The sequence below is a fragment of the Dipodomys spectabilis genome, unplaced genomic scaffold (assembly GCF_019054845.1).
Source record: "Dipodomys spectabilis isolate Male_0828 unplaced genomic scaffold, ASM1905484v1 ptg000118l, whole genome shotgun sequence".
In the NCBI taxonomy this organism is placed as follows: Eukaryota; Metazoa; Chordata; class Mammalia; order Rodentia; family Heteromyidae; genus Dipodomys; species Dipodomys spectabilis.
Genome location: NW_024870795.1, coordinates 1672446 through 1690228, shown reverse-complemented (window position 1 = coordinate 1690228; position 17783 = coordinate 1672446). Strand labels below are relative to the sequence as shown.

Below are 17783 nucleotides of genomic sequence, written 5' to 3'. Positions count from 1 at the left end.
TGAGACTCTTGCCTTCAGTTAACTACCATAAAACCCGAAGTGGAGCTGTACCTCATATGGTAGAGTACTATCCTTGAGCAATAATAAAGTTCAGGGAGTGCCCTGACCAAGAGTATAAAACCCAGAATTGGCACCAAAAAATAATACAAGACTTTTTCCTGTCTTGCTATCTTATGGGTTTTTGTTTTGTTTTGTTTTTTTTGTTTTTGTTTTTTATGGCTTCAGTTATTTGTTGACTCTCACTGAGCTACTTAGCTTTGCTGTAGTCCGTCATCATGTTAGCTGTTTTTCATATCTCATAGTAACAAACAGGGCTGGCAAGGCAAAATTTTAGATGATTTGTTAGATATGTATGAAGCATAATCTTTTAAGACTTTATCCACTAGTATACGTGCTTTACTGACCTTAAGCTGACAGGATCAAACCCCAAATGAATGATAGCATGATTCCTATAAATAAGTGTTCTGCTATCCTAGTGTATATTCTCTTAAAAATCCAAAATTTGGCCTTATTTCAGGTCAATACAAAAATAGCTTGTCTGGTGCCGTTTACCATTCTTAGGCATCTGGTAGGTGCTGGTTGTGTTTTGCCTCACCTTGAAAACTTGACCACATGTTGTCCTAAAGATTTTGAGGCAAGCCCAGAAGAAGCTGCCATGTCTCAGGTTGGAATTACAATTTCTTAGAAGCCATGCTTACTTGTACATTAACTATTAACTTTGTTTTAAGTTTAGGTTAATTTTCTGGCACTGCATACTGTAGAACACGTGTATCTTAAACGCTCTTTTGCTTCTTCATGCAGATCAACCAACCCAAATTGCCAATGCGAACTTTGGATCCTCGGATTTTGCCTCGGGGACCAGACTTCACTCCAGCCTTTGCAGATTTTGGAAGGCAGACACCTGGTGGAAGAGGTGTGCCTGTAAGTGCAAATTCCCTACAACTGAATTGCTTAGAGCACTGTCCTAATAGCAAGAAAGTCGTTTTTGCTTACGGATTTCTGTAATGAAAAAGTAGAAGACTCTTAGACACTCCTTTCCATAGGAATATTAAAACAAATAAAAACATTTCTCTTATTTTCCCTTGAAAGAGCTAGTATACGTTGGTTTGATCTTGTATTTTTTCACTTATATATTTTCACTTGAAATGACCTGCAAATAGGTTTAAAAATAGAGCCAACCTTTATAGGATTCCTGTCCTGGTAACTGCAGATCTCTGATGACATGGAGCTAATAGTGGTCTCTTTGTCTTTGTTTCTACAGATTTGCAAAGTGCAGAGCAGGCATGGATTGCCAATTCTGGAACAGAGCAAAGCCCCAAGTTGCACTCCACTGGCGATGTCGCACCCACCCCTGAAGGGCCTGCCTCTAGGGGTGCGCTGAATCTTTGTGTTGTTGTTTTTTTTAATCAAAACAATAGTCTGTGGTCTTATATAAATTTTTTTGGTTTGCTCTTCTCACTGTAGGTTGTGCAGTTAAAATGTAGACAATTTACATCCATAAAAGAATATTGGTAGCTTGCAGATTGCCACTACACCTGCAGTGGCAGGCTCTTCAGCGGAGGAAGTGGCATCACCAGTGGAGTTATGCTGGGGCACTGCACTGTGCAGGATTCAGCAGGCTCTGCCTACTCCATGCTTTGTAGATTTGCAGAAAGCATGGGAAAAGTTGCCAAATGTGTGAATACCTATGGCAAAGTGGAATAAAGCTCTCTTAATCTAATATCTGGAGGAGCCTGGGATTTAATGTATATTTCCAGATCACCCTCTTAAGAATTCTTTACTTTTTTTAATATAATTTTATTGTTATTACTAAGGTGTTGTACAGAGGGGTTACCATTTCCTAAGTCAGATAATAAGTAAATTTCTTTTCGGACAATGTTACCTCTTCCTTTGCTTTCTCTCAGTTTCCTCCTCTTGTCCCTGCCCACTAGTTCATTTACCAAATAGTAGCTGAGTACCATACCTACAGAAGTCTTTGTTTTTATTTGTTTTAAAAAAAAATTTAGGGCTGGGAAGATGGCTTAGTGGTAGAGTGCTTGCCTAGCATGCATGAAGCCTGGGGTTCAATTCCTCAGTACCACATAAAGAAAAAGCTGGAAGTAGCACTGTGGCTCAAGAATACTTAGCCTTAAGCAAAAGAAGCTTAGGAACAATGCCCAGGCCCTGAGTTCAAGCCCCAGGACTGGCCAAAAAAATTGTTAAAAATATTATTTAGAATCAGTGCAGTGGCCTGTTCCTATAATTCTAGCTTTTTTGGAGACCAAGGGTTTGTGGTTCAAGGTCAACCCAGGCCTAATAGTTTGTGAGACTCCATTTCAACCTATGGCTGGGCATAATGGCACTGACCTGTTATCCCAGCCATTAGGGAAGCACAATGGTTAGATATATACCTATCATCCCCAAAGACTATAGGAAACACAAGTAGGAAGATTGCAGTCCAAGCTGACCCAGGCATATAGTGAGACCCTACATTGAAAATAACAAATGCAAAAAGTGGCTAGAATTGTGACTCTGGTAATAGAATCTCCTGTCTAGCAAGTTTGAGGCCCTGAGTTCAATCTCCAGCATTGTTTTTAAAAAACAGTTAAGTCTTCCAGGTAGGTGTCTGTGACCATGTCTTTAATCCTACCTACTCAAGAAGCTGAGATCTGGGCTGGGAAGGTGGCTCAGTGGTAGAGCGCTTGCCTTGCATGCATGAAGCCCTGGGTTCGATTCCCCAGCACCACATAAGCAGAAAGAAAAAAGCCAGAAGTGGCGCTATGGCTCAAGTGGTAGAGCACTAGCCTTGAGCTGAAGAGCTGAGGGACAGCGCCCAGGCCCAGAGTTCAGGCCCCACGACTGGACCCAAAAAAAAAAAAAAAAGAAGAAGCTGAGATCTGAGGATTACCATTCAAAGCCAGCCTGGGCAGGAAAGCCTGTGAGACTCTTACTTACAATTAACGACCAAAAATCAAGAAGTGCACTGTGGCTTAAGTGGTAGAGCACCAGCCTGGAGCAAAAAATCTCAGTAATAATACCCTGTCCTGAGTGCAAGCCCAGCACCAAGAAACAAACAATAAAAGAGTTATTTAACATGATTATTTTTATTTCCCCAATATCTTTTTATTTCTGGAATATTAACTCTTTAAACTTACTTTAAGAACAAATATCTGAACCAATGTCACATTGTAGATATTTGAATCTTACCTTCAGTTAAACACTGAAAGCAGTTGGATACCTCCATTACAAAACTACAGAATAGAAATGTCATTATCTTAAAGACCTCTGTGTGGGGCTGGGAAGGTGGCTCAGTGGTAGAGCGCTTGCCTTGCATGCCTGAGGCCCTGGGTTCGATTCCTCAGCACCACATAAGCAAAAAGAAAAAAGACGGAAGTGGCGCTGTGGCTCAAGTGGTAGAGTGCTAGCCTTGAGCTGAAGAGCTGAGGGACAGCGCCCAGGCCTAGAGTTCAGGCCCCACGACCAGACCCCCCCCCCCAAAAAAAAAAAAAAAAAAGACCTCTGTGTCTGTGACATGCAAAAGTTGAAATTTAACATTTATCTTTTCTCTAGTGTGTATTATCACTTTTTATTTACAACTTGTTATTCATTGGCTTTCTAATAATTATAGGAAAAAGAAATAATAAGTTTATAATAAAATATCTCTTAGAATATTAAAATTGAAGCTAGGTGCCGGTGGCTCACGCCTGTAATTCTAACTACTCAGGAGGCTGAGATCTGAGGATCACGATTCAAAGCCAGCTGGGGCAGGAAAGTCTGTGAGACTCTTACTTCCAATAAACCACCAGAAAACTGGAAGTGGTGCTGTGGCTCAAGTGGTAGAGTGCTAGCCTTGAGCTGAAGAGCTGAAGGACAACGCCCAGGCCCAGAGTTCAGGCCCCATGACAAAAAAGAATATTAAATTTGAAGATTATTTTAAAATTTACTATTTTAAATTTTAAAATTTACTATTTACACACTTATCTATATGCCTATGCACAACAGATTAATGAGTTGTTATTCTTAGATATTATCTCGATATAAGATTATGTCTACAATTTATAGTTTCTCTCAAAAGATTAGCTTTCAGACCAGTCATCAGTGGCTTACACCTGTAAACATAACTACTCAGGAGGCTGAGACCTGGAGAATCATAGTTTAAAGCCACCCCAGGCAGAAAAGTCTGCAAGACCTCATTTCTAATTAACTAGCCAAAAGCTGGACTAGAAGTAGAGTTTCAGTGTTGATCAAACAAGCTGAATAAGCATGAAGCCCTGATAACTAGCCAAAGCAAAAAATAACCATCAACTTTATTTTGTTTGCTTTCCTTAAGGTTTGATATGTGCTTGCATGGTATTTTGATCATTAAGGTTCATCATAATGTTGATACCTCATGTCTTGAAATAAATAGTTATGCTACCTGCCTCTCACTTAGCAAGCTTTCTAAGTTGGTATTTTGATTATACATATTGGCATGTCATTGGGCATAAATGTCTAGCATAAAAAAAGCTTAAAAAGGGCTGGGAAGGTGGCTCAGTGGTAGAGCGCTTGCCTTGCATGCATGAGACCCTGGGTTCGATTCCTCAGCACCACATAAGCAAAAAGAAAAAAGCCAGAAGTGGTGCTGTGGCTCATAGTGGTAGAACGCTAGCCTTGAGCTGAAGAGCTGAGGGACAGTGCCCAGGCCCAGAGTTCAGGCCCCACAACCGGACAAAAAAAAAAAAGCTTAAAAAATGTACCATTGCAGCCAGGCACCCGTGGCTCACGGCTGTAATCTTAGCTACTCTGGAGGCTGAAAGCCCCTGGGTCTCTTTATCTCCAATAAACTACACTAAAAAAGGTGGAAGTGAGCTGTGGCTCAAGTGGCAGTGTTAGCCTTGAGTAAAAGAAGCTCAGGGGCAGTACACAGACCCAGAGTTCAAGCCTCAAGACTGGCAAATAAAAACATTTTGAATAAAAAAACCACAGCCCCATCTTCATAGTCTCTGTTTCTGTACCTTAAATCCTTTTTCCAGTTGTCCATGTCAACTTATAATTTCTTAACATCCCAGCATGCGCTACTTGGTATGCTCTGTAGTTGGCTTTAATAACTAGCACTCCTATTTTAAACTATCCTGAAATTATCTTGTTAAAAATATTTTTTTAGGGGCTGGGAAGGTGGCTCAGTGGTAGAGCACTTGCCTTGCATGCCAGAGGTCCTGGGTTCGATTCTTCAGCACCACATAAGCAGAAAGAAAGAAGCCGGAAGTGGTGCTGTGGCTCAAGTGGTAGAGCACTAGCCTTGAGCTGAAGAGCTGAGGGACAGCACCCAGGCCCAGAGTTTAGGCTCATGACCGGACCCCCCCCAAAAAAAAAAAAAAAAAAAAAAATATATATATATATATATATATTTTTTTTTTTTTTAGGGCTGGTGATGTGGCTATAGTGATAGTCCACCTGCCAAGCAATCTCATTGCCCTGAGTTCAAATCCAGTATTGCTTCCAACTCAAAAAAATAAAAATGCTGGAATGAATGAATATTGGTTGTGAGCAGAGAAACAGTGCAATTGTAGTCTCAATGAAATAAAAATAATGTGTTTTTAAAAGATGAATATAATTTATTTCCTACATTTACGAAATTGAAAGTATGTTAAAATTTAAACTAGTTTTACTTTAAAAGTTTTGCTTTATTAGTCATACTCAGTTTTTTGTGTGTTCTGGAAAATAAACCCAGAGCCATGTGCTCTGGATTTGACTGTCATTGATGATATCATGTGTACGATGGAGTGACACCCTACCCATGTGTGTGTGTGTGTTTGTGTGTGTGTTATACAGTACCAATTACCAAATCAAATTGAGAGCCTTGGAGTTGCTAGATAAACACTGCCAATTAAGAAGCTTTGTTCCCCATAGTTCTTAAGTAGCAGATTCTCTCTGAAAAATTTAGTTCCTCTGTCTCCTAATCTACCTCTATCCTCTTCTGCACCATACAGTGTTTACAGGCATTGATATTTTAGATAGTAATTCTGTTCCCAGATTTTAAATGTCACAACATTAGAGATTGATTAAAGAGCATATTAAGGGTTTAAAAGCTTAGTAGGGAGGGGAAAGGAAAGGAATAAAGGAAGGGATGTTTATGATCAAGATGCATTATAAACACAGATGTACAACTAATGAATATTAATAGCTAAAAGCATAGACATCTGTTGAGAACTCAAATATCTTGATAAATATTTACAAACAGTGTTTATCTTGTGTTTGTCCAGCAGTATACATATATTTTTAAAGTTTATTGTGCCACTTTTTACTTAACTTTGTTATCTTGATTGTAATTGTGCTTCTTTTGGTGATCATTGTGTTATACTGAAATGTATTGCTATTAACAGCATGAGTATAGTCAGAATCTAGCAAAAACTGGGGACTGGCAAATAGATAAATTTTGGGGGGAATAATTTAGCTGACTCATTGGGGATAAAAGAAAAGTCTAATTTAGAGGTAGTATGATCCTCAATAAGGATGATATGATTCTGTCCACCGCGGCCCCCATAATTGTGTGGTTTGAACTCTGGGCCTGGGCTCTGTCCCTCAGCTCTTCAGCTCAAGACAAGCACTCTACCACTTGAGCCACAGAGGCACTTCTGGTTTTCTGGTTAATTGGAGATAAGAGTCTCACAGACTTTTCTTGCCTGTGCTGGCTTTTAACCGTGATTGTGGGATCTCAGCTTCCCAGCTTCCGGAGTAGCTAGGATTACATGCTTAAGAACTAGTGCCTGGCTGGATGATGAGATTTTTGTGATGAGATTGTATTCACATTTGACCTGAAAGTATAAAAATTGAGTTTCTGAAGCAGATTTGCAATGACTACTACTTACTTATTAATTTTTGTATTTATGGTAATGATCCATCCAAAGCAATGTTTGTTTTGGGGAATAAGTGTTAATCATTTTTAATTACTTTGTTCCATTTAGGACTTCAGGGTCAAAAATTGGTAAAGAACGTTGTTGATATTCGAATGTTGATTTTATTCTGTCAATACGTCCAAAAAGATTATATAAAAAATAAAGATCAGGGCTGGGAAGGTGGCTCAAGTGATAGAGCACTAGCCTTGAGCTGAAGAGTTGAGGGACAGCACCCAGGCCCAGAGTTCAGGCCCCATGACCGAACCCAAAATAAATAAATAAATAAAGATCATGTATAATTTGAGTTACCTAATACCCAGTCTTTGCATCTATAAGTGTTTGGTGTGAACAATACAAAGAGACCACAGTAAATTGAAAGTACTCTAATAGATGTCATATTCTTTCTTAGTTGTTGAATGTTGGACCTCGGAGGTCTCAACCTGGCCAGAGAAGGGAGCCCAGAAAGATCATCACCGTTTCTGTAAAAGAAGATGTGCACTTAAAAAAGGCAGAAAATGCCTGGAAGCCCAGCCAAAAGCGAGATAGCCAAGCTGAGGATCCAGAAAACATTAAAACCCAGGTAAGTTTTAAAACCAATTAGGCTTTTCTTTTCTTTTCCTGGCGGAACTGGAGTTGAACTCAAGGCCTCCTGCTTGCTTGGCCTAGCACTCCCATTTTTTAAATTTATTTTATTTTATTTTTTGGTCGGTTGTGGGGCCTGAACTCTGTGCCTGGGCACTGTCCCTCAGCTCTTCAGCTCAAGGCTAGCACTCTACCACTTGAGCGTCAGCCCCACTTCTGGCTTTTTCTGCTTATGTGGTCCTCAGGAATTGAACCCAGGGCCTCATGCATGCAAGGCAAGCACTCTACCACTGAGCCACTTTCCCAGGCCCTACCATTTTTTTTCACTCTACCATTTGAACCGTACCACCAGCTCTCCTTTTTGCTGGTTATTTTGGAGATAGAGTCTAGGGAACTTTTCTGCCTAGTCTGGCTTCAAGCTGTGATCTTCCATATTTGACTATTCTGTGTAGCTAGGATTACAGGGGTGAGCTTCTGTTGATTGCCTTTTGTTTATATTTTCATTTTTCCGTGTTTATCCTGCTCTCAAAACTCTGTACTCTATGTATATCCTGCCTTATGGTAAATTAAATAAATTCCTCTTAACTACACAGAATTAATTTTTATATGAAATTATATAAAGCCTTTATTCATATTTCATTGTGCATGTGTATGAGTTTCCCTCTACTGTCCTCTTTCTTTGTTTTTGTTTCTAAGCCTTGAGACTGTAGTGTTGTCTTAATGTTCACAGCTATACTTAGAGGCAGACATTACAGGTCACATTCTAGCTCAGCAGTGTCTGATTCATTATATCTTTTTCTCTTACCATCAATCTTTTTTTTTTTTTTTTTTTTTTGCCAGTTGTAGGGCCTGAACTCTGGGCCTGGGCACTGTCCCCAGCTCTTCAGCTCAAGGCTAGCACAGCGCTACTTCTGACTTTTTCTGCTTATGTGGTGCTGAGGAATCAAAACCAGGGTCTCATGCATGCAAGGCAAGCACTCTACCACTGAGCCACCTTCTTAGCCCCCATCAATCTTTTAATGTGGTAGTTGAAAGTCAGCTGATGAGTGCTGGCCCTATTATGCAAAGTTTTAATCTCAAGTACAGAATGAAGATGCAGATAGTGTGATGAGCCCAGGACGTAATATAAAGTTATCTCCCATATCCTTGGAGCCCAGTTAAGTGCTCAGTATTTATGTATTTGTGGTGCTGCTTCTTCCACATCTCTTTGACTCAGCACCCAACACAAGATGACTTCATACAGGATAAATAGTTACATGGATACTTTGCAACAAGCTTGCTCATACTAAGTAAAGATGGAGATGACCTGTGCTATCAAAAAGCTGTGCTATCAAATCTTATTTGGCCATGATCAAATTTCCATTTTTATTTCTCTACAAGTTGCTCTAGACATTTGCCACCAGTCCTTACTAGATCCTCTATTTTCACTGAGTTCAAGTCCCTAAAATATCTCTACCTTTTTATGATTTTCCAGAAAGATGTTTTATAAATAATATAAGTACCTACATGTCTTATAAAGACAGTCTAAAGTTCCTTCTGGATATTTATCATTGCAGATGAAGATGTTTTGTTTTCTTATATAAGACATGTGTATTGTCTTACTTCATTAGAGAGGGAATCAATATTCTTTTGAATGAGGAAAAGAAGGCTTTAAGAGACTGGTTACCTACAGTGCCAAGGTTACTGTTAGGTAGGGACTTTACCACTTGAGTCACATCTCCAGCCAAGGGTCAGGGTTACTGAATATAGTGTAGTTGTTAAAACTTGTAATAAGCCTCTCTTCACTCCATAGCAGACTTTCTCTATTAGTATAGTTTCTTATCTCAAGAACTTAGAATTTTTATGACACGAATTAGCATTAATTAATTAACAAAGTTTTCTTTAGTGGATATTTAATAGCCAATTCCATGGAGAATTAACAAAGTTCTTTTCACACCTGTGTACACTCATTTTTAAAACTTCTGTTTCTTCTGAAAACAACAACTGTTTTATTCCTTCTCTTTTGCTGTTTTTATTCCCCTCTGCATAGAATTGTAGTGCATTGCCTGTTGCTCTTGCTATTTTCTTTCTTTACCCGCACTACTAGGAAGCTCAGTCTTTCATTTCTACCACTGTACTGAAACAGATTAGGGGTGACATGTAGGAGACATTTAATCACAAAATCTAGACTCCCCAACTACTTTTCTGTGGTCTATGTGATCACTGTGTTTCTTTCACTGTGGGCTTCCTTACTTTTTTCTCCTCAGTGATACAATACACTGATTTTTACCTTTTCTTTTTTTTTTTTTTGGGGGGGGGGTCTGGTCGTGGGGCCTGATCTCTGGGCCTGGGCGCTGTCCCTCAGTTCTTCAGCTCAAGGCTAGCGCTCCACTGCTTGAGCCACAGCACCACTTCCAGCTTTTTTCTTTTTGCTTATGTGCTGCTGAGGAATTGAACCCAGGGCCTCAGGCATGCAAGGCAAGCGCTCTACCACTGAGCCAACTTCCCAGCCCGATTTTACCTTTTCTTTACATCTGAGACTTCTAGTATAATATTCAAGATGTCATTTTCTTTCAAACTAAAACTCTAGGCTATCAGTTTCATATTTCCAGGTGGTTCTATATCTAGTACAGAAGGTTCTCAATAATAATTCCTTCCTAAAATCTTTTTCTCTTTTTTCAGTTAGCCATCTTTTTCTGTTCTTCATAATTTGTACAATTACCATTTCCATATAATGGTGTTCTCTGACACAGAGCCTATGACCTCTCCTACCTAAACTGCTTTTAGTTTTCTGGTCTCTGATCAACTGCTAGTGCTTGCCTTATTCAGCTAGATTTGATTGTGGAAGGCATTTACTGTACTTTATGCTATATTTGTACCTAATACAGAATTTAATGAATGTCAAGTAGATACTCAGCTGAATGATTTTCAATATTTATTACTTTATGCTGTTTTTCTTGGCTTACATTATCTTCTGAAAATACAGCTAATTAAATAAAGATTTTTTTTGTAATGTAATGAATAGTTTAACATTTACTTGAAATTTTTTTTTCACTGATGTAAGGAGAATTTAATGTTTTAAGCCTGAAAGATATTATCTCTTGGTATATTCAGTTAAATGAAATAGAAAATCTCCCTCTTACCCTTATGTGCTTTCAGTGTTTTTTTCTCTTTACAAATGCAATATTATCTCACTGAAGAAAAATTTAACATTGTAATCTTTTAAATTTCAGTTAATTATCTACTGCCCAGGGGGCACTGTTAACATAATTATACATTTTGTAGATGTCTTTGATGGATGAAGGCATGGTTCAAAGTGGTAGAGTACCTGCCTAACAAGTGCAAGTCTCTGAATTCAATCCCCAGTACTGGGAAGAAAAAAAAAGACCTTTATATTACAATCAAAATTTTTGAAGAAGGCTGGGAAGGTGGCTCAGTGGTAGAGCGCTTGCCTTGCATGCCTGAGGCCCTGGGTTCTATTCCTCAGCACCACATAATCAAAAAGAAAAAAGTCAGAAGTGGCGCTATGGCTCAAGTGGTAGAGCGCTAGCCTTGAGCTGAAGAGCTGAGGGACAGCGCCCAGGCCCAGCTTTCAGGCCCTACGACCGGACCAAAAAAAAAAATTTTTTTTTTTTTTTTTTGAAGAAATTTGAACTTTTATTTATTAATTTTTTTTATAAAGGTATCTTTTACAGTTTCTGTTATTTTTATTTATTTTTTTATTTTATTTTTTGGGGTCCAGTTGTGGGGCCTGAACTCTGGGCCTGGGCGCTGTCCCTCAGCTCTTCAGCTCAAGGCTAGCGCTCTACCACTTGAGCCATGGCGCCACTTCTGGCTTTTTTCTTATGTGGTGCTGAGGAATCGAACCCAGGGCCTCAGGCATGCAAGGCAAGCGCTCTACCACTGAGCCACCTTCCCAGCCTCAAATTTGAACTTTTATAAGGCTTATTTTTGCATTCATATTATGGTATCTTAGATATTTGCAACTTGAATTTATTGATATACAATACCTTTATGGTAAAATTTTACTTTTATAGTAAAATTGAAAGATACACTGTCACGTGACTACCACAGCAGGCACATCATGCATTAAATCTATCCTCTCCTAAGAATTTCCTTGTCCCATGTTGCTCTTATGCCTCCCTTCCTCCCACTGTCTATAAGCACCAGTCAGTTCTCTTTCTACAGTATTGCCTTTCCATAAAATAGTATAAATTCAGTCATTATAACCATGCATGCATGAGACCCTGGTTTTGATTCCTCAGTATCACATAAGCAGAAAAAGCCGGAAGTGGCCCTGTGGCTCAAGTGGTAGAACACTTGCCTTGAGCTGAAGAGCTGAGGGACAGTGCCCAGTCTCTCAGTTCAGGCCCCAGGACCAACCAAAAATAAATAAATAAAGATTCTCATTTGACTGTTGTTTTGAGACAGGGTCATGCTATGTATTAAAAGCTGGCCTGAAAACTGAATATTCTCCTACCTTCCTCACCTGAATACTGGGATTATCATTACATTATCATATCATTACATTAATGACTGTGCCTTACTAAATGGTTTTGGTGGTTTTTTGTTGTTTTTTTTTTTTTATTGCCCTGTATTAATTTGTTCATCCATTCTTCAGATAGTTTACAAGTTTTGTCAGTTATCAATAAAATTGCCATAATCTTTCAGATACAGGATTTGTTTTTCTGGGTAAATTTCTAGCCATGGATTTGGAGCATCCTTAGGTAAACATTTTCTAGTAAAGTACTTTACAAAGTGCTTTGCATTGTGGCAGTATATGTGTATTCAGTCGCTCTCTCATGTTCCCCACCATTTGCTCTTTTGTGCTGTTTAATCTCAGCCATCCTGTTGATCTTGTTTTTAATTTGCAGTTCCTAAGTAACTAATGATTTTAAACATCTTCTGTGTGCTTATTTTCAATACTTGTGAATACTTGATTCTGTTTTAGTGTCTTTACATATTCTAGATACAAATTCTTCATGAAATGTCTATATGGAAAAAGTGCCCTTTCATCCTATGCTTTGTCTTTTTTTTTTTATGAGTATCTTTGGCAGAGTGGAAGCATTTAATTTTGGTTATATTTAGTTTATCAATTCTTTATGGGTTGTACTTTTGCTGTCATTTCTAAGAAGTTGTCTCATAAACCAAGAATAAAAAGCTTTTTTTCAGCCAGGAGCTTGTGGCTCATGCCTGTAACCCTAGCTGTCATTTCTTTTTTTTTTTTTTTTTTCAAATTAAGTTTTTTATTGTGAAGATACTGTACAAAGGGGTTACAGTTACATGAACAAGGTAATGAGTACATTTCTTATCCAGCAATGTTGCCTCCTCCTTTGTTTTTCCCTTATCATCCCTTCCCTCCCAACTCCTCAGCTACATCCCTCCCTACCACCTACCCCCCAACTCCTAGCTGTCATTTCTAAGAAGTTGTCTCATAACCTCAAGAATAAAAAATTTTTTCAGGGCTGGGAAGGTGGAAGGTGGCTTAGTGGTAGAGTGCTTGCCTTGCATGCATGAGGCCCTGGGTTCGATTTCTCAGCACCACATAAGCAGAAAAAGCCAGAAGTGGCACTGTGGCTCAAGCAGTAGAGTGTTTGCCTTGAGCTGAGGGACAGTGCCCAGGCCCAGACTTCAGGCCGATGACTGACCAAAAAAAAAACAAACAAACAAAAAAAACTTTCAGCCAGGCTCTGTTGGCTCGTGCCTGTAACCCTAGTTGCTCAGGATGTTGAGATTTAAGGATTACAGTTCAAAACTAGCCCAGACAGGAAAGTCTGTGAGGCTCTTATTGCTAATAAATTACTAAAAAAGCCGGCAGTGGATCTGTATTTCAAGTGGTAGAATGCCTTGAGCAAAAGAAAAGAAGCTCAGGGACAGTACCCATACCCCAAATTCAATCCTACCCCCCAAATTTTTTTTTAAAGAAGCTTTTTTTCTTTTGTTTTGTGAGATAGGTTCTTACTGTCTAGCTTCAAACTGGCCATCCTCTTGCTTCTGCCTCTTGAATGCTATATGTTTCAGTTTTATGTCAAGTTTGGTGATCCATAGTTGTTAGAAAAGCATCAAGGATCTTTTTTTTTTTTTTTTGGTTGGTCGTGGGGCCTGAACTCTGGGCCTGGGCGCTGTCCCTCACCTCAAGCCTCAAGGCTAGTGCGCTAGTGCTCTGCCATTTGAGCCACAGCAACACTTCTTTTTCTGCTTTTGTGGGGCTAAGGAATTGAACCCAGGGTCTTTATGCATTCCCAAGCAAGCAGTCTACCGCTGAGCCCCCAGCTCTCCTTTCTTTTCTTTTTTTTTTTTTTTTTGGTTGGTCATGGGGCTTGAACTCTGGCTGGGCCTGCGCTCTTCAGCTCAGGGCGAGCGCTCTACCACTTGAGCCACAGCGCCACTTCTGGTTTTCTAGTGGTTTATTGAAGATTAGAGTTTCATGGACTTTCCTGCCCAGGCTGGCTTTGAACCATAATCCTCAGATCTCAGCCTCCCGAGTAGCTAGGGTTACAGGCATGAGCCACCAGTGCTCCTTCTTTCTTTCTTTCTTCCTTCCTTCCTTCCCTCCTTCCTTGCTTCCTTTCTTCTTTCCCTCCCTTCCCTCCCTCCTTTCTTTCTTGAATATCCACTTGTTTCCCCACAGTTTGTTGAAAAGACTGTGTTTGTTATATGTCTGTCTACCAAACAATACCTTATTTATTTATTTATTTATTTATGTCTGATTGTGGGGCCTGAACTCTGGGCCTGGGCGCTGTCCCTCAGCTCTTTAGCTCAAGGCTAATGCTCTACCACTTGAGCCACAGCACCACTTCCGGCTTTTTTCTTTTTGCTTATGTGGTGCTAAAGAATCGAACCCAGGGCCTCATGCATGCAAGGCAAGCGCTCTACCACTGAGCCACCTTCCCAGCCCCAATACCACATTTTTAAAATAGTGACTGTATAACATTCCCCAACTTCTTTTTTTGTATGTGTTTCTCAATTTCATTTTTCTTCAGAATCACTTAGACTCTTGTAACTATTTTGTCTATTCATATAAATTCTTGAATGTATTTATTTCTTCCAAGAACTAAACACAAGTACCCGACTAGGCTTACATGGATATTAAATGTATAGAGCATGTTGAGGAAAACTAACAAAGATGATATATATCTCCATTTATTCAGTTCTTTTTAGGTTTTTTTTACCAGTGATCTATAGTGTTCATCGTATAGCCCCTGTAGCTATTTTATTAGATTTTAAACTAAATATTTCTTGTGTTTTGATGATACAGTAAATGATACTTTAAAAAATATTTTTAATTATTTATTGCTATTATAAAATTCAATTAACATTTACATTTTGACATAGCCTACAGTAGTTCCTTTTGTTGACTGATTTTTCTATATAAATAATTGCATTATCTGTAAATAAAGTTTCCATCTTTTTCAATTTATGTCCCTATTGTTTATTTCTTTTTACCTTATTGCACTGATTTGGACCTCTATATGATACTGAGTTGAAATGGCAAGAGTAGACATTTTACTTCGTTATTAATCTTAAGGCAAAATATTAAGTATTTTACTGCTAAGTTGTGATATCTTTTCTAGCTTAGGCTGGTCCCTTCTATTCCTAACATGAGGGCAAGTTCTATAACTCCTTTCTTTGTCTAGTGTTTCCTACCATAGTTTATATGAGCTGAAATTTAAACCAATTCCTATATTTGCATATTTGAAATATTTTTGTTGTTGTTCAATTCCAGGGGCTCTACAAGTTGAGCTACAACCTTAAACCTTTTGCTTTCATTTGGGTATACTTGAGCAAACTTAGGTTGCCATCCTCCTATGTATGTTTCCTGCATAGCTAGGTTGACAGATGCATGCCACAGTGCATGCATAAAGTTTTGCTAACTTTTTTTTTAAATGCCTTGACTGACTTGAACCTTAATCCTTCTGATTTCTGCCTCCCAGTAACTAGGATTACAAGCATTAGTCACCTTGCCTAGCTAAAGTTGTTTTCTATAATGGTTTATGACAAATTATTTTGCCAAAAATCTTTTTTCTTACCCTAAATAGTAACAAATGAGATGGAGCTATCAAATGAAGGACCATGAAAGAAAGTATTCTAGATGACATTCCTATACTTGAAGGTATTTGTAGTACTTAGGTTTTAGAATTGTCATTAATAGTTAAAAAGAAGGTGGTACTTTTTAAGTTAGTTGTTTGAATTGATGGATTTGCCTTTCTGATTTCAAATCCTTATAAATATTTTGTGTAGTCAAACTTATAAATTGTTTGTTTATTGTGACCCTTCTAGGAACTTTTTAGAAAAGTTCGAAGTATCTTAAATAAATTGACACCACAAATGTTCAATCAACTGATGAAGCAAGTATCAGGACTTACTGTGGACACTGAGGAGCGGCTGAAAGGAGTCATTGACCTGGTCTTTGAGAAGGCTATTGATGAACCCAGTTTCTCCGTGGCTTACGCAAACATGTGTCGATGTTTAGTAACGGTAAGAAGAGAGGAAGGAGTAAAACCAGAAATCTTCAAGAGGTATATTCTCCCCTCACCACACATTCTTCCCAGGAGTGTTTTTGGGGGCAATGTAAAGGGGAGAATATATTTTAACATGTACTAATGCAATATCCTTGTTGATTAAAAGGAAGCTTGCTTTATTAAAATGTATACTCAGATCTGGAGGGGAGGAGCTGATCCCAATCAAGATGAGGGAGATTGGGTAAGGCTTACATTAGTAATGAGAAATTATAGCCTGAAGCATCATCTTACAGAAATAAAGCACACACTTCCATATTTACTTAAGTTAGAAATTAAACAACCTGTTGGTTCTAGCCTCTATGAAAATAAAAGGACAGTAGTCTTAAGGTCAAGATGGTTCAAGACAGATGCCATCTCTTAAAACTGGTAGATTTCTCTCTTTACATTGTCCACAGCTATTAAATTCCCTCTCCCAGCCTGTGAAAACTAAGTCAGAACAGAATCAGAGATCAAACAGCTTCTGCTTAATATTCATTCTTTTCCTATATATATATATATTCTGCAGTCATAATACTGCCACATGCTACATGTGTTCCTGTCGCTGTTTCCAAGGTACCTGTGCCAGAGATGTGTGTCCTTTAATATTTGGGGTTTTATTATGATTCATTGTCATCATGCCTTGCTTCTTTCAAAAGTGATTTGAAAATGCAGACTTCTGGTGTTCTACCAGTATATATATTTTTTGCATATTTTTCCTGGTCCTGGTCCTGGCGCTTGAACTCAGGGCGTAGGTTCTGTATTTGAGCTTTTTTTTGCTCAAGACTAGCACTCTGATCATTTGAGCCATAGCTCCAGGCTCTGTTTGTGTGTGTGTGTGGGTGGGTGCGTGCGCGCGTGTGTGCAAGCGTGCTGCATATGAATATGCAGCTAGCTGGAGATAAGAATCTCATAGGCTTTCCTGCTCTGGCTGACTTCAAACCACAATCCTCAGATCTCAGTGTCCTGAGTAGCTAGAATTACAGGCTCTTCCACTATTTTTAAGCACTTTTGTTGAAAGGTAGTTTAGTCTATTGGGGCTTGGAAAAGGAAAATGTTCTGTTTTATAAAAAGCTCTATTAAAGTCATTTTGGGTAGGGAGGGAAAAAGCAATTCCAAGTGGGGAGGGGAATCATTTAGATGTGATGTAGCAGGATGTTGCTGTCTAATTTGATGGACTACACAAAATAATTAATAAATTACACGTAATAAATATCACTGATTGTGAGATGTGACAGTTGTATTGAAACAGTGTGAGTTGGCTGAGAAAGTATAGTGGTAAAGAATGTATTACAAGTAGGTTGGTGTCTAAAGTGGCAAGGGTTATTCACTGGCTTTGGACTCCTACAATCTGGGGTTCAAAATTTAACATTTAAGCTGAAGCAGTGATTCAACCCTGTAATCCTAGCTACTCGAGAGCTGATTTGGAAGTTCACTGTTTCAAGGCCAGCTTAAGCAAAAAAAAAATCCTCAAAAGTCTTGCACAACCACCCCCATCTCAACCAATAAAAAAAGCTGGCTATATTGTTGCATGTCTGTCATCTCAGCTACACAGGAAGCATAAATAAGAGAATCACAACCCATGCTATCCCAGGCAAAAGTAATCCTATTTGAAAAAATCCAAAGCAAAAAGGGCTGTGTTTGTGGTTCAAGTGGTAGAGTGCCTATAAGCACAAGGCCATAAATTCAAATTCTAGTACCATTTCTCCAAAAAACTTAAGTTTATAACCTTAGAACAGTTATAACACCAAAATAGGTGACCATATAATAAATTAAGATATTTGCTAATATTTTAACTTTCAGCTTTTAATCATCAAAATAAAATTGATTCATACATGTAACAGAATTAATTGACTGTGTTGCATTCCTA

General features: G+C 38.7%; 1 protein-coding gene across 9 annotated transcripts in view; it reads left to right on the top strand.

Moving 5' to 3' along the window:
* The window catches only part of Eif4g3 (eukaryotic translation initiation factor 4 gamma 3), a 239339-nt gene that overhangs the window by 148448 nt on the left and 73108 nt on the right, over positions 1–17783 (top strand). For 5 of the 9 annotated variants that reach the window (XM_042688417.1, XM_042688416.1, XM_042688413.1 and 2 more), the window contains 4 exons: positions 802–921; positions 1262–1372; positions 7264–7434; positions 15696–15893. In XM_042688417.1, coding sequence (XP_042544351.1) covers positions 802–921; positions 1262–1372; positions 7264–7434; positions 15696–15893 — 600 coding nt within the window. The remainder of the gene's footprint in view (positions 1–801; positions 922–1261; positions 1373–7263; positions 7435–15695; positions 15894–17783) is intronic. The other 4 variants (XM_042688415.1, XM_042688414.1, XM_042688412.1 and 1 more) reach the window with 1 other exon arrangement.